The 26154-nt window shown below is 36.0% G+C and overlaps 1 protein-coding gene across 2 annotated transcripts; it reads right to left on the bottom strand.

The window, feature by feature from the left end:
* Positions 1 to 592: 592 nt before the first annotated feature.
* LOC131168294 (F-box protein PP2-A15) lies at positions 593 to 25233 on the bottom strand. 2 transcript variants are annotated; one of them, XM_058127617.1, is made up of 3 exons: positions 24573 to 25233; positions 24099 to 24217; positions 593 to 1290 (listed from the first exon to the last, which is right to left on the bottom strand). In XM_058127617.1, exons 1-3 carry the CDS (start codon positions 24882 to 24884, stop codon positions 858 to 860), a joined length of 864 nt encoding a protein of 287 aa, XP_057983600.1. In that variant the 5' UTR covers positions 24885 to 25233; the 3' UTR covers positions 593 to 857. The 2 variants fall into 2 exon arrangements, with proteins under 2 accessions (XP_057983600.1, XP_057983601.1); XM_058127618.1 differs by having other exon boundaries at positions 593 to 1191; positions 24573 to 25225.
* Positions 25234 to 26154: the final 921 nt, after the last annotated feature.

Raw genomic sequence — 26154 nt, 5'->3', positions numbered from 1 at the left:
AGACTCATTTCCGCCCCTGAACTCCTGAATTTACCCTTCCTTTGAAGCTGTGGGATCAACTTCAAGGGACGCAGGATTAGTCACGTGAACCATAAAACGAATGCATGGATATCCGGTGCGTAATCCAAATAAAAAAAACAGGAATGGCCATCACAAGTGAGATTGTGAGAATAAAAATGGATCACTAGCATTCCTGGATGTGGAAGAGATGAGGTTCAAGATCATCTAAAATAACTTTAAGACTTCCATGCATGACTGATTTAAGAATCCAATTGAATCAAGAATTTGTTTAGGAGATGAAAAGTTAAATCTATATCAAAATGATATTAAAAATAAATTTTTGTTTTCTTCCTTTTTAAAATTTTCTCAAGCTACAAACCAGATTAAAAGTACATGGCACCCATCAGTTTTTATTAGGAGCGACTCCAAAATCATTGATGGAACAGTTCCTAAACAATAAAATGTCATGGATCATCCCAGTGTCTCAAAATACAACTAGTAGTAGCATTAGTAAAGCATGAAAGTGAAGTATGGGGCAGTTGAACCTTTCGGCATATCTCAACAGACATGCTCAGCAGAAATACGACAGAAGTATATTAAGCCAACAGACTTGTATTAAACTGATCCGCAAGAGGTACAAAATGGAACAAAACTGGAACACATGCGTAGGGATATAACTTAACTTACATGACGGTAGAGGACGCGCCTACAGAAGAAAAGAAAAATTAACATGACATCCTCTATTTAACATGAAATGAAGCTTAGACCATATGATAAACCCAATTAGAACCCTGCCCAAATCACTTGCACATACACGCCACTTTAATCTATTGCTACTTGGAAAGCCCTGATCTTTTTCACCCCTTCAAATCACTGGGAACAATAAATACAGAATCCACACAAAGACCACCTTTAGAGTGTGTGCAGTCAATCTGCTTCATGGAGAATCTGACTTCTGTTGCAGGTTCACTCACTACGAAATCACCTACCTTGTACTCTACCCAGCACCCTCGCTTATGGTTGCCATTTGCATCATCTTGTTCAGTTGCATCCAAACAATACTCATATGATGCTTGCTGACCATCTGAAGTTGACAACTCAAATCGCACTGGCTTTACGTCCAAACCATGGGTATGCTCAAAGTTGCACACACGCCGTCCCAGCCTCTTTGAAAACCTTCCAAGATGGAGCCTAAATGAAAGAGTATAGATATCAGCAGGAAAAGGGCACTTTACCATCCCGTCTACTTCAAACCACCATATTTGCTGCAAATAGGCCACTACGTTAAACCTGAAAAAATATATATACATATAGTAATGCAACAGCTAAACTGTCAAGTTCCATAAGAGCAATGTGTTTTGCAAAATGAAGCAAGCGAAAAGTAGAAAGAAAAAGAATTTACTAAATAAAGAAATCCAAACAGCTTTCAGTGCACATCTAGCACAAGTTTACGTAGATAACAGAGCTGCCAATTTTTTCCTAGTACATGCCATTAGAAAGAAAGTATTACTTGTCAAATCCAATAACTACATGAGACCATTGCAAATTCCTTTAAACACTTTGGCATAAGCACAGATGGGGGAAACTCAACACCAATTTTAAATTAATGAATCCTATTAAGACTATAGCTTCAATAAGACCAAGCAACCCAAAATCATGTAGTAGAGAAACTAAAGTAGTTTGGACGAGGAAGTTTATTGACAAGAAGTACTCAACGGACCATCTTCCACTCTGATTTATTCAATAGGAAGATGGTGTACTAAGCTCATGTAGCCAATAAGCCATATGGACTGATGGAATAAGGCAAAAGTGTATTGTTGACAGATTCATGAGTTTGTTAATGGTTGAAGAATAAACAAAATAAACATTTCCAGCCCAAGTGTACTCCTTATCTGACAAGGAGAATGTTAAAAGCCAATAACCTAAACCACTAACCTATCCAAGAAAAACCATAAAATAAAATTAAACAATGTAAACAACAAGCACCACCAAACCGCAAGTCTCACTAGATGAGTATCCTCTAACTTCATTCTACATGACAAAGCACAGTAAACTCAAAAGGTTGGACTATCGCCCAAATCTTTGAAGTCAAAAGTTATTTGAAATCTATCCCTATCCTTTCTGCATGCTCTGAGATCAACTAAATCATTCACTAGAGGCGATATTTGGTCTATGCTGCAAGTGGTCTTTTCTGAAGTATTTCTCCAAGCTAGACCAGTCATCCATGCTAACATTCTCAATGTAGCTATACTTACTTTTTGGATATTTTGTTTCCTTGTAACCCAATGTTTTCATCCATAGAGTCGTACTTATAACCATTCTATTAAATTCTTTTAATTTTAGAGAAAATTTACAATCACATAAAATGCCAAATACACCCGTATATTTTACTCACCTTGTTTTTTAAAACTCTATGCATCACATCTTCAGTTTCTCCTTCTTCTAGCATGGCACAGTCGAGCAACTGAAATCTAGCACTCCTAGGAATCTTACCCTTCACATGTGACCATTTCTTCACTCTTCCTCATAAAATTTCTAAAATTGTGTTTCTTTTACTCTGTTTTGTTTCTAATTATCTTGAAATCTCTAATCCTAAAATGTTTCTCATATTTTTCTACCCAAAAATGTGCCCAAAAGGAAGCAAGGAAAACAACCCAATCTCATAATAAATGAGAGGGAATTGTTTTGCCATTAAAAATACTTGCATTCCTTGGGATCCACTAAATCCAAAAACAAAGCATCTCCACAAGACCATCTCTTTCTTACCTCTGATCCATATCAACAAAAAAGTGTCAACAGTCCATGGCAGCACCACTCCCTCAATAAAAACTCTGAACAGATTGGCCCAAAGCTCCTTAGCCAGCCAACAATGGAGAGACAAATTTTCACTAGCTCTCAACTTTAAACACATAATGAATATAAATATCCGATGGCCTCATAAGGTCTCCTCACTTGCAACAAATCATTAATGTTAGGGCTATTAAGAGCCAGACTCCACATGAAAACCTTGATATTGGAAGGAACCTTAGCCTGCCAAATAAATTATTCAAGGGGAAAGTAAGGTTTGGGGTTTTCAGCAACTGAGAGGAAAAAGATTTCATTGTAAAAGAACCGGAGCCACCCCCCATCCAAATCCTCAAATCATTTCTGACTTCTGGAACAAAGTCCAACACTACCAACAAAATGATAAGGTAATGAAAAAAAAAAGTAAAAATCAGAGAGAGAGAGAGAGAGAGAGAAACCCCTCCAAAGAATAATGCATTAATCAAGGCATTTTAAATGGCAGGCAGCCCAAAAAAGACAAGGGACCAAAGACTCCAACAAAACCTCACCTACCCAATGTCCTCCCAAAAAACGAATGAGATTTCTGTTTTCAGCATGGAACTGGGTATGAAGGCAGAAAAGATAAGAAAGCTGGGTAATAAACTTTGATAATCTTGCATGAGAAGCATTGCCCATACCTCTAGCATCCCAATCATTATGATGTAAACCATACTTGCTTCTAATAATCTTGTACCATAAAGCGTCAACCTCCAATGGGAGTCTCCATAACAATTTCCCAACCAAAGAAATATTTTTAGACACTACTTCCAAGGCCCAAACACCCTTTGGACTTGGATCTTCTAACTATATCCTAGATAACCAGATGATCCCTCTTCTTATCTCCTATACCAAACCACAAAAAAATCTCTCATTAGCCTCTCCAGGGCAGTAGCCTCCCTCGTAGGGATCCTAAAGACAGAATATAAAAGGAGTCTTGTAAAGAGTTACATGAAAGAAAGAAATGCAACCTCCTAAATAAGCCCTCTTCCAGCCTTCCAACCTACTCCCATCCCCACTGTATCCACCACTAGATCCCAAAAAAGGAATCAAGATTACCCCCAGTAGGAAAACCCAAATATATCAAGGGCCATTCTAAAAATGGTGCAACCCACAAAAATGGCAAAACTTTCTGACTCCTCCCACCACCCCCCCCCCCCACCCAAAAAAATGAAAAATAAAAAATTTAATACCTGCCACCCTGCTCTTAGACATGCTGAGTTCAATTTGAAACTCACTCAAAAATTTTAAGGTGAATTTTGAAATTTTAGAACACTATCTTTGAGGAAGAGAAAAAGTAGCATCAGCAACCTCCTTGCCTACCTCCCTGAATCACATCAAGGCCTTGAGCATGGCTAAAAATTTTGAAATTTTAGAAAACTATAGCGAAAAAGTAGCATCAGCAACCTCCCTGCCTACCTTAAGGCCCTGAATCACATCGAGGCCTTGAGCATGGTTAATCCCACTCAATACGTCAACTATTAACAAGAATATTAAAGAGAGAGAGAGAGAGAGATGGGGCATCCCCCTTCTCTCAGTCCCCTTGAGGCCTTAAACCACTCCCTTGATTAATCATTCATTATTATAAACAGTCACCCTTTAATCCATTTCCTCCAAGCCCCTCAAAACCTTCTTAGCCATCACCTCGTCCCAACTCACCATACCTCGTCCCAACTCACCATATCATAGGATTTTAGAAACCAATTAGGGCAAAAAACCCCCCTCCTCTCCCATCCACCACTTCATTGGCAACAAAAACATCTAAAATGTCTTTCCTTAATGAAGACAGAATGTCATACCATAACTATACCCGGAACACCTCTTGAGGCCTCTAGACAAAACCTTAGCCAAGATTTCGTAAAGACTAGTAAGCAAACTGATCAGTCAATAGATTCTTACCTTCCTAAAGTGCTCCTTCTTAAGAACAAGAGCAATAAAAGTAGAATTTACATTCTTCCCCACCATCCCGTTCCGAACAAAACTCATTTCAAAACTCCATAATATCCTCTTGAACCACCTCGCAACTATCATCAAAGAAAGCCATCGTGAAACAATCAGGCTCTTGAGCCTTATCCCTCTCCATCTCCAACACTACCCCCTTAACCTCCTCTATGTCAAGACATCTCTCTCACCAAACAGCTAGGTCCTCACCAAAATATCCTCACCTACAGCTTCCTATTGAAATCTGTTATCACCTCCCCAATTTTCTTAGGATCTGCACCAGATTCCCCAAATCTAGCTCCTACTCCTTAACAAGGCTCTTCCTCCTCCCTTTGGCAACTCTGAAACAACTTGGTATTACAATCCCCCCTCCTTCACCCACTTAACCCAACACTTCTGTCTCCCAATAATTCCTTCTTGGAAAAGGATCAAACCCAATTCATTTCAAAGGTGACCCCCTCTAGCCTTATCCTCTTCACCAGCCAAACCACACTACTACCATCTATCCGTAACTCAATATCAGCAAGAATAACATCCTCCCTTTCTATTATGTTACCAAATTCCACACTTTCAAATTATTTTTCACAAATTTTAATTTATTCATAAATTTCAAACCCATCACCCCCAAAAAATGACCCTCTCTCCACCAATTCCCAACCCAATCCCTGAAAGGACTGCATATTTTCAAATGTGAAAGGCTAAAAGCTCCATTGAATGGGATTAGCATCCACCAAGACTGGGCAATGATCAGAAACTGGCCTAACTAAAACCTCATGAGCAACATTCCAGAAAATTTCTTCTTAATTGGTAAACAAGAAACGATCAATACAGAAGAAGTGAGCCTACCACCGGAAGTCACCCAGGTAAAATGAGCATTAGCCAAAGCGACATACCTAAGCCCACAATCCCCAAATAAAGGAGTCAAACATCCTCATGCTACTAGACATCCTAGTGGCCCCTAACCCATTATCAGGGAGCAGAATGACATTGAAATCCCTCCAAGCATCCAGTGGAGGCTACAAAGGCTGAATAGACATAAATTAAAAACAAAAAGCCACATGGAAGGCGTGGGCCCATAAACAAACATGAATCAATCCCCAAACTCCCTCACTTTTAATCACAAAGACAGAGAAAAAGATCCAACAGCACAATCCTTACCAGATCCACCCCAATGTCCAAAACGATAACAAACACCCCCCCCCCCCCCCCCCCCCCAACCAAAAAAAAGACACTCTACAAGAAAGGAAAAAATACCCAATCTCTGAACCTAAAAATTCCCAATTACTCCTCACCAAAAAACTGTACACCACTTGTACCATAGATTCTTGAGGAATAAGATATCAGAAGAAACCATGGGTTTAAATTGCAGTTGCAAATAACACCACGTAACAGCCGCAGTACGCAGAAGAATTGGATGTTATGTAACTGGAAGCAGTCGCAGTGGCCATGAATTTTTTCATGCATGCACAACCATGCCAAAATTGAAGAATAAGAATAAGCATGGAATCATTAAACATGAATTTTGACTGCTTTTATTCAACCAAAAAACACTTTTTCATAGGCAACATGATTTTTATATTAATTTTCGTGCGTTGTTTACAAAAAAGTCATATTTTTTATACTTTTTTCTACTTTAATGACTAAAAGGTTTAGAAATATATTTGAAATTGAGAACCAGTTAAGGTTGGGATTGGGAATCATCTCCCCACCCCTGTGGAAATACATAGCTAGATAAACCCATGTTCATATCATTTCATCCCATTATTACTAAATAGATTATTGTCTTCCTAATCATTGCATTTAATAGTTACATATAATTTTATATTTTCTAGAAATTTTAATTTTAAAAAAGTTCACCATTCAAGATAACAATAAGTCAATAACTAAAGGGTGTCCCCAGGCCACAAGGCTTTCCCACTTTGCAAGGGTAGGAGGAGCATTGTCACAATGTACATAGCCTTATCCCTGGTTTTATGTAGAGAGATTGTTTCTTTGGACTCGAACCTGTGACCAATCAGTCAAAGGAGCAACCTTACCATTGATTCAAGACTTGCCCTCTAATAAGTCAGTAACTAAGCAAATATAAAAAATTTGGGTGATTAGGAGTTAGGTAATTTGGGCCATTAGGGGTTAGGAAAATTAAGCCCTTTAAGAAAATTAATACTAAATATATAGTAGTTACATTGTATTTAATACATAATAGTTACATATTATTTTGTATTTTCTAACAATATTAATTCTTAAATTCAAATAGTCAAAATATCAATAACTATGCATAGCAATTTAGGCCATTAGAAATTAGGCAATTTAGGCCCATTAAGCAAATTAATTTGTTAATCTATAAGCATAGCAAATTAGCAATTAAAAGTATAAGCACTAAGTAGTAAGAGGAAAAGTTAAGCTATAAGCATTGCATAAGCTCAAGGCATAAGTAGCAAATTAATTAATTAAGCACTTCAGCTGTAATCATTGTTTAAACTTGATCTATAAGTAGAAAATTAATTAGTTCAGCTAATAAGCTTCTTAACTTGCTTTAGCAAAAAAAAAAAAGAGTGGGGAATAAATTATACTTGCTGGCAGTAGGCAAACCCATGAACAGGAAGTCAGGACTCAGGAATTTACGAACATGAAGCGCATTCCACTCCTGAACCCTCATCAAATCTCAAAGCCTTGAACCCTCTTCGGATCTACCCAAATCCCAAGTTTTTAGCTTGATTTCTTCCTCACATCTACCTAAATCACTTCCAAACAACAAAAAATTTATTCCAAAATGGATAAAATTTTAGACAGTGGGAAAGGGAAGCAGTTTGCCTTCACATGGCGATTTCAAGCACAAATTTCAATTTTGGCAGCCATAGATCACTAGATCTAAGCTAGACGACCTTGGGGAGAAGGGGAAATGTAGCAGAACTCAGAAAAATTGGGAATAAATGAGGTATTTTTCAGTATATAGGGCTGTCGAAAGGGAAAAATAGTGTAGTGGGGTGTAAAGGCCTATTACAGCCCACTATGGAAGCATAATGGCCGTTACAGCAGTAATTTTTTTCATAAACTCTATAGTGGTTCAAACCAGTATCAGGCCTTGAAATTCCATTACACAACAGCTGTTATTTAAAACCATGAGAGAAACTCCATTGAAACTCTTTCCCAACTCTATGATTCCTACTATTCCCTAGCCCCTGGACGTTTCAAGAAAGAAGCTTCATTGATTACCACTAACATCACCCAAACACTTACTTCCCTTCTCACAATTGACAAAGGAAGCAAGCCTAACCAGCTTTCATCAATTTCAAAGTCTTTCTCCTATCCCCCATGGCCCCTCTAACAATCCCAACAGCTGCCCATATAAATCAGAGAGTTTCTTAATGAGGGGAAAAAAAAAAGATAAAACAAACAAATCTTAGAAAACCTTAACCACGCCAAGATAGTGAGACTCACAAACCAGGGAGGGTTGCCAAACTCACACTGATCCACTAGATTCAAGCAATCCCATCACAGCTCTCCCTTAGACACACACACCAAAAGTTTAGAGGGGGAGAATGTACAATGGAAACTATGATAAAAGTCTTAATACCTCTAAAAATTTTGCCCAGCAATCGAATAAGGGGGAAAGCTTAGGGGAAAAAAAAAACAGAGAGCTCACTATAGACATTTTACAGAGAATGAGAAAGCAGGAAAATTAGAGGTGCAATAACTATTTTCATAAGACACTGGAAGACAGTTACAAATCAAAGCATATAATCCAATGAAAATGAACAATATTAAGTAATTAATCAAAGAGGGAAAACTAGAGGTTCAAAACCTATTTAACTGGGTCAATTGCAGTCAGTTGCATATGACTGCATACCTTCCAATGCAGATGACATGTCATAAAATTTCAGAGTTAGTCAATATTTCAAAGGCCCATCAAAACTCAGCCATTGCAAAGATGTGTAGACCCAATTGATGCTAGTTAGCTTAGGCATTGTACCATAGCACATGTCTGGATGGGTATCATCAAGACATATCAGCAGTATTAGAAGACATCCAGTCTCCTTGAAGCCCACAAGGTCACTCACTTTGCAGCCAAAGGTACAAAAAGTAATACCAAGAGAAAAGAGCACACATAAAAAAATTTTTAGGGCGAGCCTTGATGTTGCCCTCAAGAAGATGGAGAAACACAATCACACACTGCTCATTATACTCAGGAACATTCATAAATTTAAAAATAAAATAAGAGATGCAATATGAATGATTACAGTAGCCCTAGAAGAGCAAAGGAGCTAAGTTAAACATAAGGCATGGACATGTCAGTACTATTTTCTGATATCAAGTTGAAGCAAAGATATTAGGGTGAGATAAAGTAAAAGAAATGAAAGGACATGTAAAATAGGACGTGCATCAATTCAATTATCAACAATATTAAGAAACCCAACATCTCAATAAATATACACACACACACACACACACATATATATGTTCTAGTACAAGATAACAAGGCAAGGCAAAAGCATTCAGGGGAACTGGTTAAACAACAATTAGCTTGTCTAAGAAAAACTGAAATAAGTTTTCATTCAATTCTCTTTTCTTTGAGATTAAAGTAACATAATAAAGAAGGAATTTAATTTTTATTACACAGCATAATTATAGAGAGCTAAGCAACCTAAAAGTCATGTATAGGCAAAACATAAAACCATGAATTCGTCAAAACATACAGTAGCTAAAGCTTTTTTAAGTCAAGGATCTATCAAGGACACACTAAGGCATAGAACCAGCAGTGTCAATGATTGCATGTGCATATTTTAATATGACTGATACAAAGAATAGGAGCTGCATCATCCAGGGAATAAAAAATAAGATAATGCCACGTCGCAAGCCCCCCATATCCCTATAAAATGAAATTACTTCTCTGAGCTTATAAGAACTGTCAGGTGTTTCTTCATAATAGGCAATCTAAAGGAAGAGGGGGGCGGGGGGGGGGGGGTTAAAGAAGGGTGAAATGAGCACAAGGGACACGATCAGGCAGGGGAATCAAAGCTACATCCAGCAAAATAGCCATGTGTGCAAGCACACAAACACACGCACCCACAAAGCATAAAAATCTGAATAATGATTTTTGTCAACAATGTTTAACTAGAACGCTAAAAATAGTTCAGTTCATGGAATCGGAATGCAATCATGGTACATGCGAAACGCAGCACAGTAGGGTATGCTTGCCTCAGCATTTAAATGAAGAATGTGTATTTCAGCTGTATATTGAAAAGGCAATGATGAGGCATTTCGAATTTAAAAGAGAGTTTACTAGGAGAAACAGATTAATAATGACTAAGACAATTATAAAGTGATAATGCAGTATTGTTACTAATAAAAATATATAACTTACGTGAAAATTTAACAACTGAAAATTTGTGTTGCTTGATTCAATATTTTAAAAGACAAAGCTGTAACTTGATGCCTTCTAACTCTTATTAGACAAGGGATAAGCCTTAAGGCGTAAGGCTTGAGCCTTTTGGAAATTTTATTTTAAATTACAAATATATTGAAAACTAAGGGAGATTAGGAAAGGTACAAATGGCATTTGAAAAAGAAAATCAAATATGATTTGTAAATAACTTGCTAAAAATACAAATTAAAAATCATTCGAGGTATGTCAGTTGGGGAGAAGTGGGAAGAAGAAAAGAGAAATAGTTTCTCTCTATTTTTCGTGTTTGGTTCACATAAAGAGGAAAAAGAGAAAAGAAATGGAGAGAAAAAAAATACCATTTTTTGTTTCCCAAATCAATGAGGTTTGGAGAAAGAAGAGAAACAAACTCATAACTATGCAAAAAGACAATTATGACCCTTCAACAAAATAAATAAAAAAATCCCAAAAATCACAAATCCTATGTACATTATTTTATTTTTTATAGGTTTATTCCGCATTTAATGATGTCTTATGCAATTGGATAAATCTAAAAAAAAATTGTTTTTCTTTTTTCTAATGCAAATATATATATATATATACATATTTTATAAACCGTCATACCTTGTTATCCTACACTTTTCCTAACAGTAATATTGCATAATGATTATATACAGCTTCTTTTCTTCTCTCTCCCATTAGTTGAACACTTGAACCAAACAAGAAAAAAATAGGTTTCTTCAAGTTTCTCTCCTGTGGAACCAAGGCGAGAAATTAGTCTCTTATCATATTTTCTCTTCCCTTCTCTCCTCTCCAATTAGTTTCTTTTCTCCCATCCACATAGCCCCAACCAAAAACACTCTATCAGTAATGTATATCCTATGAGACAATATAATTACACAATTTTTAATTGGGTTCATGATCAAAGAGCATCATCCAATTCTTTATTTTCTGAAAAGGGTTTTAAGCATTTTACTCAAGATGCATCATTCCTTGATCATTTCTCATATAGATCTAATTAAATTTTGCTAAACTAGTTTAAAACCAAATTTAACTTAAAATCCATGAACATACATGCAAACCACGACTAAAAAAAGTATAAAAGAAGCACCTTCATTGTGGTCCACCCCTTCCTTGGACCCCGCATAAGCAGGAGCTTTGTGCACCGGGCTGCCACTTTTTCTTTTCTGTTTTTAAATCTTGAGGCAAGCCTCAACTGTCTTTCAAAAGCACTGATTTGATTTAAAGTTCCAAAATAAAAATGTGCCAATATGACCAGGTGACAATATTTCCAAAAAAATAAAAATAAGCATACCCAAAATGTAAATGCCGTTAAACCAGCTAGTTAAGCACGAAATCATCCATATTTGATATGTGTAAGACATATCCTAAGACTATTTCTCTCCATAAGACCAAAAAATGGCGAGAACGATCAAAGACAAAGCCTTAATGTCTTTTTATTTTTCCTGGGGCCAAATGGGGGTTAACAAAGCCTAGAGACAAGGGAAAATAACATATTACAATGTAAACTCTTAAGGAAAGTTGTCAAAAACTAATTGCACTTAGGTCCTCTAAAAGTAGATGCACAAGCCAAGCAGGGGAACAGTCAAGGTAATCAATTCCTATTGCGACCTCATGTACAAAGACTGAACACCAATTTGCAACATGATTGCAAAGAAAACTAGATCAATCCCTACTAACAAAATCTTAACAATGGAGAATGCATACAAATGAGCAAAATCATGAACCTAGTTAATACACTTGAGTGCCATAGTAGAGCATGATTCCTTAATAACCTTCAAGAATCCGCCATCCCAAGCTACCTCCGACAATGTCATCAAAGCACAAATATTCACTTTAAAGGAACTACAAGTACAATTATTCAAAACAAGACCCCAACCCCTAAAATCAACTACCCATACTATCCCCTATCCCCTAATAATTCCCAATATTCCTGCCAAACAAGGGTTTCCCTTAGATGCCCATCTATATTTATTTTAAACAATTTATAACAAGGTGGGTATTTTCCAACCCATCAAAAATTGATGCTTTACAATCTTCCATTAGGCCCCATCATCCATTGCTCCCTAGCTTGAGAAAATTAGGCTGCATATTAAAAATTAGATTAGACAAACTTGCACACATAACTAGTCCATTAAAAATCATTGCATTTCCATCCTACAACATCAACCAAATAGTCATAGAAAAACACACCTTCCAAGATATACTAAGAGTAACTTCCTTGCTATTATAGAAATTTTTAAATTAAAAAAAACATGTTGATTATAATGAAGCAATAGCATATTCTAAATCCCACTTGCAACATGACAATCAACTAGTACATGCAAAACATTCTTGCTGCTATCTCCAAATGATCAACAGCTAGAATACATGCTTACACCTTCCTATTGTGAGCCATATTGTCAACTATTGTCCACAGCCTGCCAAGCCAAGAAGTGAATCCCTGTAATAACTAATAAGCAATTTCTAAATATATTTCCACAAAGAAACATGAGCCCAACCCATAATTTCAGCTGTCGTAAGATGATAAGCAGATTTAACAGAGGATTACTGTCAGTGCTGCCATTTCAAGAAAGCCAATGACAATATCAACTACAACCAAAAAAGCTAAATGGAACAAATTTGTGCCATTTCCAGCCCATGCCTTTCTCTAGAAGAGCTTGCCACAGTTTTGCTCTTACACCTATAATCAATTAACCCAACAGCAAGCACCGAAAGAGGTCCATCCCCAACCCACAAACCCATCCAAAATCTAACACTATTCCCATTAGAAACATTTCATTTTAAGTTTCTTTGAGTAACAATTTTGCTTCCAACCAAGCCTTGCCACATGCACGATGTAGGTCTTTTATTAATAAAAAAATCCCCATTATTTATCCGCTTACAATACTTTCCTCAGACTATAAGAGCCCAAAAAGAATTAGGCTCTTTGAGCAATCTTCTACCAAGTCACCAAGTTTAGCCAACACTGCCCCATACATGTGGTGCATTGATTGTACACCAACCCACCCTCCTCAAGTTTACAAACCTTATCCCTTCCAAGCTCCAGCCATACGCATCTCTTTTAATTTCATCAATATATCAAATAAAGCTTCAATGGAATTTATCAAAAATTATCACAAACACCCCTAGGAATTCAGAAAGTCTGCATGACATAGATTGGGACTGGCAATGTCACTGATTTGGCCAAAGTCACTCATCCTGCAAATGATAATGACTTGGCTTTCCAATCCGCCAACTTCTTCTGCATCCGACCAATTATATACTTAAAAAGTCCCCACCTTGATCCATTTATGAATAGCTGATATTCAAATATACTTCATTAAATCCTAAAGTTAAAAGGGATACCAGTCACCATACTGATTTTATACGGCTCATCTCAAGACGAGGCATGCCCAAAACAGCTTGAGGTACAATCTAAAATAACAAATTCCAAAAGGCTACAACATTATACACCGAGGCTTATGCTTCGTAAATAAAGCGCGCTTTTGTGCTTTTTTTAAAAGTGGAGACTTGTGCATTTTGGGTGTGTGAAACTAAAGTTAGATCGTCGAGAAAATTATAACCACGTATTTATGTGAAGAAAATAATATAAGTTCAACTCTGCAAATCTTGAACCTCAACCTCTCCAAAATAATTGAGAGCTGCATCTTAGATGATAAAAATAATTCAACTTTCAAATATTATGGGGTATCTCTCAACATGATCTACACAATAAATTCAAGTTAGTATTCTTAGAAAGGTGAACAAAAGGGAGTGGCTCCCCACTTTGTGGGGGTAGGGGGAGGGTCATCACAGTGTACGCAGCCTTACCCCTACTTTAGGCAGAGAGGCTGTTTCCTTGGACTCAAACCCAAGGAAATAGCTTCTCTGCATAAAAGCAGGGGTACACAAGAAGTTTACAAATTATTTTTAATTTTTTAAATATATTTTGCAGTTCTTTTATTTTTCTTTATTTTTAAGAATAAAAATAATTAATTAACGTATTTATTACACAGATGAAAAGGTTAACAAGGGTAAGGAGAAGAAGCAATGAGGAGATGTGTCAGATGATGAAAGAGATACTGCCAAAGAATTTTCTTGTGATGAGGGTTTGTTATTGGATATGGACACATGTCTGAATCATCTGATTTACTTGGGGGATCTATAATATATGCTACCATCTTCGATGGAAGGTTTGGAGGGAGTTCCCACTTTTTAGGATGATGGAGTCAGTAAAGAACAGCACTATAGGGATGGGATTTTACCAATCTCCTGGAGGAGGGTAACAAAAAATCGTTAGAAGTTCAAAAGCAAATGGAAACAAAGGACCTGTAGCTGTGTAATCCTGGAGTAACAAAGTTGATTTGGATGGTGGTAAATGGAAGATGAAGAAAGGCCAACACAAATTAGAAACATTACACTGTGACTTACAACGAAGAGGGTTTAAAGAAAGATTTTCTAATTTAGTTTGTCATTTTTTCCCTTTTTTCGTTTGTTCTTTTGTTATTATTTTCTTTTCTGAAGATGGCTTGTCCTCTCCTAGGTTGTATTTCTCTTATTCTTCTTTTTTAATACACTTTCTTTTATCATCTTAAAAAAATCTACATAGTTTTATCTAAAAAATAGAAATTCCCGAAAGTCTCAAGGGTTAAAACACCTAGCCTTGCGCCTTCACCATTTCAAAACATTGCTCTAAACATATCAATAGGCTTCCAAAACCCCTTCAAGCTAGCTCTATCAATACAGTGGCTGTGCCTTTCCATGCACAAAATAAAAGGTAAGGGGATACGAGATCCCCCCACCTTAAACCTCTACTTGGATTAAAGCTTTCCGTTACTTCACCGTTCTAGCCAACCCTCATCAAAGCCCCCACGACATTTATCATGATAAGGGAGACCCAATGTCTATCTCAATCAACATATCTATGAAAAATCTCATTAAAAAAAAACTATAAGCTTTTCAAGATCAAGTTTAAATACCATGAAACCTCTCCTTCCCAAGTTTGACCACATTGTATGACAAACTTCCTTCACAATTACAATTATTCAAAATTTGCCTCTAAATGACAAAATTGGCTAGGGGCAACCATAATAAATGGAATTGTGAAGGGGCAACCATAGTCAATAAAAGAAAAAGGTTCCATTATATTTGACGATGATTTTTTTTCTTTAAACTTATACATAACATAGCAGAAAATTATCCAACGAAAATTTGGAAATATTTCTCGATTTGTCAGTTGTCACTTTCAAATACGCTTGGATGCCTCTCCAAGTCTAGATTTCCTTCTCCAAAGTCCCAACTATAGTCCATGTTTCACCCACAAGTGAGCCACATCCCATAAGTGTTTGGAGGAGATCCTCCAATGACTATCTTCGTATGTTAATAAACATTCCAAAATCATTGTTCTTTGGCCAGAACAAGAGAATCTTTTCCTTTTTCCTCTTTCTTCGTAGCCCTAGTTGAGATCAATCTTAGACTACAACTCTAACGAAGAGTTTAGGAGCTACACCAATTTATCTACCTCCAAAAATAAATAAATAAAGTGAAATCCTTAACATCCTATGATACTCAATTACTCTCACGAGATCAACTTTTTCGCCTTTAAGCCCAAGATACAATGATTTCCATTCTACCACCACGAATTGGGCTCCGCCGAACTCACATACCAATGAATAGATCTTTCAGAATGTCTATACAAATTAAAACTTGCTACAATATCGCAAACACGATGAGTGATATTAAGGATGGTGAATCTCAAGCAATGTTTTGCTCGTCAAGTGAAGTTATTTCACCATCAAGTTGATTTAGCTTATTGCTCGTGTTCTTTTAGTGTTAATGGGGAGGCCAAATTTTTTTCAAGTAACAAGTTCTTTTCTTTCGTGGAGAATGGTGATTTCTTTCAAATTCATGAAGAAGAATGATCTTCGTTTCTTCCATCTTGTTTTGTCAAGGAAGGAAAGGAGATGGCTTTTTGAATAATGACACAATTTTCTTTTCACAAAGATCGTAACCCCATGGATTCGAACTTTTAAAGCCTCAAATCATTTTTTATGGTGAGACCGCGAGCAAATAGCTTCAAAAAAGTTTTTATCTTCACAGAAGATCTCAAACAAGGGTTCTACACATATGACTTGTGTTCCGAAGGGAAAGGAGGCAAGAGTTGGAAGGAGTTCTTCCCTTTTTGCAATGTGTGGATTGAGACTCAACAAACATTCAAGGGGTTGGGAACCCAAACCATATACCCCATGAGAACAAACAATTTACCACAAGATTAGGTGAGGCTTTAGTGCAGTGATGATGATGAAAGTCTAAAGAGGGAAGCCAAGAAAGGAAAGAGAATGATAAAGGAAGGTTTGACCAATCCGGGATTGAGGGGATTCATAAAGGACCCCACAACCTTACAAACGAAATCATAGGGGAAGATTTCAATATGTAACATAAGGAATTTATAGGTGCAAAGGGTTTAACAAGCCTCAAGCTCCAAAATATCTTTTTAATGGGCCAAATAAAATGAGTTCTAAAGGTTTTAGGCAAAATGGACAGGTGACCACCTATTGCTAAATCTTGAGAAAGAGACTATCAGAAATGGACCCAAATGAGGTCCAATTGCAGCATACAAATTGCCTAGGTGTTGTTGAGCTATATGGCTATCAAGCATTCTTTAAATAAGCGGTCAATAGTCATCTTCTTCAGGGAAAAGTTCTTTTGGGCTTGAAGGACAGATCAAATTCAGAAATATACACTGCAATTGGGAGAAATTTAGAGTGACAAAGAAGAGGAAAGGGGATAGAGGACAACTTCTTAGGGAAACAAAAATTGGAGTAGACAAAGATGATAAAAGAGGAAATCATAAAGGTTTCTGCACATATACCAACCCAAACTCTACGAAGTTTATTGGAAGTGTATGACTATGCGAAGAAGAAGATGGTTAGTGAAGGCTTAAACAACAAGAAAAAAGGGAATGCAATCAAAGAGCCAAGAAGAAGCGGTAATATGAGTTTGCAGATGATGAGGAAGAGTCACTATCCTCTTTTGACCTCGTAGCTGAAGAATTGTTTATTGAAAAGTTTTGGAGGAAAGGTGATGGAGGAAGATTTGAAGATAATGGAGGCTTAGGGCTGATGAAGACAAAAGCTCGAGGAATCTCTGAATCTGTTGATTGTCAAATTAATCATGTTCGAAGAAGTCAAAGTAGACTCTTGGATGTTACGGGAACTAGTCTTTCCATGGCAACCACAACCTCATAAATTCTTGACCTCAAGTTCCCTTTCTAGTCATAGTGAGACGACAAAGGACCTCGAATAAGATCTTTCGAAAGCCAAGAAATGGAACACTACAAATCCTAAAGGTGCTTCTCCCATTCCTCATTTTTCTTTTTCTTTTTTTTTTCATTCCAACTCTAAAATCTAAATTACTGAATTGCCATAATGAGTTAGAAATTGATGGAAATCTTCATGCTTTGACCTCTTTGACTACAAGAGAATTGGCAAAAAGACAAGAACCTCCCCTAAGATTTCAAAAATCCCACATATCTTCCCTAAGATTTCAGAAGAAGAAACAGTTTTCCTTCTTCAACTACCATTTCCCATAGTTTCATCGTATGACTCATAAGTTTAATTCCACGATAGTTATTACAATTTTGAACATCTCCTTTATTTTTGTATATAGGTATTAAAGTGTTTTTCCTCCCTTCATCTGGCATTTTCTTAGTATTTACAATTGTATTAAATAAATTAGTTAACCATATAATTCCGTTATCACCCAAGCATTTCCAAACTTCAATTGGGATGTTATCTGGTCCCATAGCTTTCCCATTTTTCATCTTTTTTAGTGCAAACTTAACTTCGTTAACTCTAATTTTGCGAATAAATCTTATATTTTTAGTCTTATCCTCATTTGACAATTCCAAGTTTAAGCCTTCTATTTGGTTTTCGTTAAACAACTTACTAAAGTAACTTCGTCATCTTTCTTTAATATCTTCGTCCTTAACCAAGACAATATCATCCTCACTTTTTATACATTTTACATTTCCTAAGTCCTTGCTCTTCCTTTCACTAGCTTTAGCAAGTTTAAATATATCTATTTCCCCTTTTTTTGTACCTAATCTATCATACAAACTATTAAATGATCTATATTTAGCTTCACTAACGGCCTTTTTTGCATCTTTTCGTGCCTCCTTGTATTTTTCAAAGTTATCTCTGTTTCTACATTTTTGCCACGTTTTATACCAAATTCCTTCTCTTTATGATTTTTTGTACATCTTTATCCCCCCACCAACTCTCTTTACTATTTGAGAATCTTCTCCTTGATTCACCTAAAATCTCTTTTGCTATCTTTTTAATAGAGCTAGCTAATCTATTCCAAAGAGTATTTGTATCTATCCCATCCTCTAACGTCCAATCCCCATCTTTGATAATTTTATCTTTAAATTTTATTATATTTTCTCCTTTTAGGTTCCACCATCTAGTTCTCCTACACTGATTTATTTTATCATTTTTCTTCCATTTTTTAATACATATATCTAACACTAAGACTCTATGTTGTGTGGTTAGGCTTTCACCTGGAATAACTTTACAATCCTTGCATGATAAACGATCTACCCTCCTAGTTAAAAAAAAAATCTATTTGACTTCTATTTTGTCTACTTTTAAAGGTTATTAAGTGTTCTTCTCTCTTCTTAAAGCAAGTATTCATTATACTAAAATCATATGACATAGCAAAGTCTAAGATCATCTCCTCAGACTCATTTTTGTCTCCACATCCATATCCTCTATGTATCCTCTCATAATTTTTATTATCTCTTCCAACGTGTCTATTCAGATCTCCTCCTATAAATATTTTCTAAGTCCCTAGTATGCCTTATCCATATCTTCCCAAAATTGTCTCTTAAGATTTTCTGCTAAGCCAACTTGAGGAGCATAAGCACTAATGATATTTATTATCTCGTCCTAATACCATCTTGATTTTTATAATTGTATCTCTTACTCTAGTTACATCCACAATGCTATCTTTTAAGTTTTTGTCTAAAATAATGCCTACTCCATTCTTATGTTTTTCTTTTCCAGGGTACCAAAGTTTAAATCCTGATTTATCGATTTCTCTAACTTTCTCCCCCACCCACTTAGTTTCTTGAAAGCAAATTATATTAATTCTTCTTCAAATCATTGTATCCACAATTTTCATGCTTTTACCCGTAAGTGTCCCTATATTCCAAGTTGCTAATCTAATCCTAGTTTTCCTTCCATTTAAGTTAATTTACAATTTAGTTTTGATTATGGCTCTAATGCAGCAACAAGTTATGGAGAAAGCAAATATGAACAGCCCTAAGGAATCTATTCTAGAAAAGGATTAACTCCTTTAGGCGTTTGGCCTCTCACCATACTCAAGAACAAGGAATGACATTTCTCAAAAATATCTCTTTTTACAAGAACTAACTACCTTTTAGTGGAGGTTTTCCAATTAAGATACTAAAAAATAACTTCTCATGGTTGCCCCTAGGTTGGCTAGAGTTGGCATTTGACTAGCACAAGTGTAGTATTTATGTTGGCACAAGTCATCACCAAGTTGTCATCATTGTCGTGTCCTTGAGTTTTCAGTGAGTTAGCATCAGCTGTCACCAAGTTGGCAAGAGTTGCCATCAAGTTAGCTTGGCTGGTGAGCTGGAGCTGGCACTATGGTCTAGGTTCAATAGTTTTAGGCAAGGTCTTAAATTTCTATTTCGTCTCAAATTTCGAAGCTCCAAAAGTACGAAAATTTCAACGGAAATTTCGATTTTGATGTCAATTTTGATTTCCATTTGAAAAAATAGCGGAAACCAGAAGTAAAACATGGAATTCTTTTATGAAACTTTAGAAATGATTAATAGACATAATAATGTAAGTTTTAGGACTAATATATTACAAGTAAATAGATCTATGTTGTATATAAGGTGGAGAAGTTGTAATATAATATGTGCGTCAAACATATTTGCAAGATAATGTACCTTAAACATATTTGGTGAATCAGTTAATAAAAATGAAATTCATAAATCATATAAATATTATTTATCATACAAATAATGATAATTTGGAAATGAGTGGTCAAATAAAATGTTGTTGTGAGTTTATTTTTTCATATAATTTCAAAAGCACTTTTAATAATCATTTGTTTCAATAAAAATAAATTAAAAGAGAAATTTCATTTCATTCCTAAATCCCTCATTTGAACTCTTAGAAAATTTCATTACAAAGTTCAAATTTCAACAAGTTTTGCTAAAATTTCGACATTTCGATAAATTTCAGATGATTTGTTGAGATTTTGACGGAAATTATGCAAGACAGAAATCGACTGCCATTTCAATTTCAAGGGTGATGAAAATCAGGAATTTTGACGAAAATTTTGACAATTTCGTCGAAATTTAAGACCATGGTTTTAGGCACGTGAGATTGGGCCTTGGGAGCAGCACAATAGATTTTTAGGCTAGTCCAATGGACTTTTTATTTGCTGTAAATCTTCTTTACCATTGCTCCCCAACTGGACAGCACTTGAACCTGGCTAATGAATTGCAATGAATTTCTTATAAACCAAATGTCCATCTTTTCTTTGCATCATTCTCCCCAAATAGGGGAAAAAAAGGTACTTGATTATTGAAGTATTGAAGAAGAATGAGATTGCAAATCTGCCTTGGTTTGCACCATAACCTTCTGAGCAAGCCTTTTTGTGCAAATACCAGCAAATCTTCGTTAGGGCAAGAAGAATACCATTCATCTCTTCAGGTTCTATAGCTTGTGTACAGTGTTCAATTGTGCAATAGAAAAATTCATTGAATAACCAGAGCCCATTATTTGGCTCTTAAAATTCTCAGTTATCACTTTGCATTAGCTAGAGAGCAAAATACTTCATCATCATCCAGCCCATAAGTTGCCATGTATTTCTTCCCAGTTCAACAGCACTCAACCGTGACCAGTGAGTTGCTATGAATTTCTTCTAAAACAAACTAACACAGGACAATGTTTTCTTGATCCATTGCGTGCATCAAGCTCTCATTTTTAGGCTCATATGGTGGGGAATAAAAAACTTGAAAAATCTACAAATTCACCTGTAGCAAAGCAATGAATCTTGTCCAGTGATAAAGGGATCTACAGGCATACCTCAGCTCTGCCCCAAAATAATCTATATCTTGTAAACCCTTTATGTTTCAATCATGTTTCATCATCATTGCCATTTTCGAACCTAAAGCTGGCTCCAACACTGTTATATTATATCATGAACCAAGATATATTTATCACTATCTGGAAAATAAAACAAACACTAGGCAACAGAACAACACTTAAAATACAACATTCAGAAAAACGCTAAAGGATAAACAAGTTCAGACAATGTCCCATCAAAACAAAATAAGGCATTGCTAAGAATTGTTTTGTGCAAGGGTGAAAAATGATATAATAACACATTCTCATATGAACAAAAATACTAACATAAAAAAAATAATAATAACAGAGTTCCACAAACACGCACTCCCTAGACAAACTTGCAGCTGAGAACACAGAAGGAAAGAATAATAATAATAATAATAATAATAATAATAATAATAATAATACACAGAGCAGCAGAACACAAAAACAGAGTGAACTGGAAATGTTCAGTGTTTTCTATTTTTTGTTGCCTATAAGTAGGCAACATGTTTTTGCATTTTTTTACCCAAAGAAAGTAGTGAATAATCTTGTGCGACTACCACCAAAACAGTTGGAAATAAATCATTTCTACTCCGAAAAATTGTCCATTTTGACCACTTTTGTTACCAAAAGAGTGAAACAAACAGATAGTTTTACCAAGTGTGCTTTTTGCTGCCACTTTATGAAAAAAATAAATAAATAAATAAATAAAACACATATGTTTCCAAACACCTCATGTGTGTTCCTCCAACATGTGTGTGTGTGTGTGTGTGTGTGAGAGAGAGAGAGAGAGAGAGAGAGAGAGAGAGAGAGAGAGACAGACAGACAGCAAACAAAGTTATCCTAAAATCTAGGTAACATCTCATAAGAAGAATGTCATTTTTTAAATTTTTTTCTGGTTTGAAAGGATAAATTGGGAAACCTTTGCGGCTCCCACAAGTGGTAACTGCCTAAAGCATAGCTCCAATCTGCTAAGCACACTGCCTTACACCCATGAACATATGCATCTAACTGACAGCAAGAATCTTATTATAAAGGCACTTAGATTCTTATCACATTTGTACTCAGCTGGAAAATGCTTTTGAGTATGTGGCTTCTACTCCACTCTTTCCTGCATTTTTATTATGATACAATCTTCAAATATGTTTTTTGAAGAACAAACCAAAGGAATTCAGCATCTATGGTATTCACTGAATTCAGAATATGTTGTAATGTAATTATTCCTAAGAATTAATAATATTTTCAGAAACAAGTCCACTACATATAATTCTAATCTGTAACATTCTTGGGGAAGTTTTCCTTATAGTATTAGTTAATAGAAAAATGTTAAAATAAAAATAGATATTATCATGTTTAGTTCAAGACTATAAAGTAAGATATATTTGTAATTAACAGTCTTTTAACTTGCAAAAATAGAAAATATATATATCATGATACTATTGTTCAATTAAGGGGCTTTGAAACGACAGTGATTTGTCACATGCTAAATAAAAATAGCAAAGACAACTCATAAAGTTATAAAAATATAAATGTCTCTATTGAAGATGCATGTAAGATATAAACGACGAAAATAGGAAAGGTCTTTTCTTTTTAAATCAATGAAATGCACCATCTAAAGATAATATTTACTTACAAATAATCATTCTTGTTCCTACTATCAATATTATTCATTGGGGTGACAACTCTTCTTAATGATATTTAGAAGGTAGCTGACTAGCTGATTTGTAAGCCAAAGTTTGGGAGACTGACGTACCAAATCTTCAAATGAAAAAGAATATACAAATCTGTAGACGTTACAAACAAGTGTAAATTTCTAGAACAATCAATGCTTCAAAAGGTGTCATACTCATGGGGCCAGATGAATTCAAGCATTAATTAACATTCCACTAACTCCATATGGATTATAAATCTAATTTCCTTTTAAATTTTCTTCTTGACTTGTACCACTTCTAGTTTTATCCCAGATCAACAATGACATCTTAGAAACCCTTTGTGACTGCACTTTATTCCAATCATAATCACCTTCATACAAAACATCATCTTTAATACCTTCCTGCAAAAAGTACATCCACCTTTCCATCTTAGCTACTGAAACTTGCAACACCTCTTCATCCTTTCAGAATATCCTTCCAAGATGGAAGATATTTTATCACCATCACCCTCATATTTGAAGGATTCACAAGGCTTACAAGCATGTAATCAAACAGTAGCACTAGAGAAAATAGAGAAGATTTTAAAATCTTCAAACACTGCAAGAAAAACAACTCTCCACAGTCCCACACCCCCCCCCCCCCCCCGGGGCGGGGGGGTCAGCCTCCACTATTTTAAAGAGTTAAAAATAGAGAAGCCAAAAAAATAAGGAAAAGAAGAAGTTAACATAAATGCAGGAAAATGAAGCAATCACAGGAAGTCCCCTCCCATTAAAAGACTAATAAACCACAAATTTGATAACTGAAGTTAATGAGAATGCTAGGTCAATTTATTTTATTTTTTATAGAAAAATTTATGTCAAACCATTATTATGGTAAAAAATTGTGCTTTATTAAGCACACCCTCCATATATATTTTTCTGAAAAAATGTGCTCACAAATTTAACAATTCTGGGTTCCTGAAAGATCAAGGTAAACACTGACCAAAAAAATTTACAACTTCGGGAACTGTTAAGCGGAATAGAATATTTCTGGTGAAACAATTTGAAAGAACGTAATAATTACCAAAGTAAAGGTTTTTATCAAGCCCATAAATGTTGCATTGATTATATTAGAGCATTCAGCATCTAACATCAATAATTTGAATCTAACCTAGATTCTTCAGTGGGAATCCAATTCCAGTATCTCCTGTCTTCTATCCCTGTTATAGCCATAGCCTTGGCCGATATGGACATACAAAGTCTTCCTGTAACCCTATCCAGCCATATTTCCTGTAAAATCCCCCACATTGCCACATGTGAAAAGGACAAATTAACAACAGGTTAAAACGCAAAAATTTAAAATCACAAAAAAAAAAAAAAAAGACTCAACCTAAATCAAAAACCTGACATAGACTTCAATCACCCAACGAACAAAATAATCTCCCAAAAGAACAGAAACCCAGTGGTACCAACTCAATAAAATCCTGACTAAAATCCTAATACCCCATTTCTTATAAAAAGCACAAGCAAAGTAAATCCCAAAGGCAAACAAAAGAAAGTAAAACTGACCACAAAACCCAATTTCAAGCTCTAGCCAAAAAGCTACGAACACCAAAAGAAAAGGCGATGAGGTTAAATCACATGCCTTGTTGCCGTCATCAAACGGCACCGGGCGGGATAGGAGAGCAAAGATATCCTTCTTAGTTAGGTTTTGGTACCTCTCCGGAGGCAAAAGGTCAAGCAGATCATGATAATTTGGGGGCAATTTGGACTCCCAAACGGCGTCAGACGAGGCGGCGCCGCGAAAGGCTCTGTTGAGGCGGGCGAGGTTGCAAATCTCCGGCGGGGTTAGATAGAGGAAGACGCAGGCCACGCAGCTCTCCGGTATGTCGCCCAGGCCCGGACCCATGGCCGAGCCGTTGGCGCCCTCAGTCAGGTTTGAGAGCGAAGCGCCCATGCTGCGCTTCTTCCGGCGAGCTAGCTCACCCCAGCGAGTACTCAGGTCATGGAGCCGGAGGTGTCGCCCGCAGAGGGCACTCTAGGGTTTCGGAGGGAGACGAGGCTAGAGCTTGTGGATTTGTCAGCCGAGGGTGGGTGTAAATGTGTGATTGACGAGCGAAAGAGGTGTGGGGCAGGGGAAAACTTTGAATTCGTTTCTGAGTATTTTCTCTCACTTTCTCGCGGCAGAAAATATCAGCTTGGGCCGTAGGGCTTTTGGTCAGAAAATGTGGAAATTGCCGGGCAGGAGCCGGGGCCGTAATGAGAGGGGAGGGCTCAGCCGTTGCGTCATTGCGTGGGGCCCGGGACCCCGAAGCTTTCTGGCAGCAAGCGTTGTGGATTTATAAAGCATGTGGAGGACCACACGTGGAATTTTGCTATGCACAGCACGAGTGCTTCCATATAAAATTTTTTTTAAAAAAAATAGCAATATTTTTGTAAACATGATCTTGAATTTATATTTTAACATTTCATAGAATTATCAAAATATTTGCATATAAAAAGAAAATCCATGTAGTTAAAGAAGTTATAAAATCAAACATTTAATCAAAAAAGTCAATCTTGATATTAAAAAGCATTATAGCAATAGTTGTAGAAAATAAAGATGTAGTAAGACAATAATCGAATTAAACTAATAAGAACATTATAGTATTAGAGCTAAGATGTGGAAAGACCATTGTCCTTAAATTTGAGTATGTGTCTATGGAAAAAGATTTTCGGTACAAGTAGTCACGGCATATACTATCTCCAAGATTATTCAATTAGGCTCGAGTTTGAGTGCACTCACAAACTTTAAATTTTAAAAGTTATAATATTTGATTACCCAACATAGATGAAGGGAAAAACTAGCTTTATTATTTTTTTGTCCTAGAGTAGTTTTAGACTTAGCTAGTGGAAAACAAATAGCTACTTGAAAAATTATAAGCTACTACTAAATGATGGAGAGGGAGAAAAATGTAAGAAAAGAATATAGATGAGAGCTAATTGTATGATATAAGTTACAAGAGTTTTGTGAATTTTAAATTTTTGAACCAATCTCTTTGTGTAACTTAATAAACACATAACTTACATTTCATTTTTAAATACAAGACTCTTGTAGGTTGCTACGAGTAGGTCATGCATCATGTAACGACCCTATAAGTTTTACTATAAAAATACTCTAATACCATAATAATACACATAAAGTCTGTCGGGACCCGCAGTGAGGTACCACGGATACACCTGTCCAT

Source organism: Malania oleifera, chromosome 11, assembly GCF_029873635.1.
Source record: "Malania oleifera isolate guangnan ecotype guangnan chromosome 11, ASM2987363v1, whole genome shotgun sequence".
NCBI lineage: Eukaryota > Viridiplantae > Streptophyta > Magnoliopsida > Santalales > Ximeniaceae > Malania > Malania oleifera.
The sequence above is the reverse complement of the archived record's forward strand: the minus strand, read 5'-3'. Positions and strand labels throughout refer to the sequence as shown.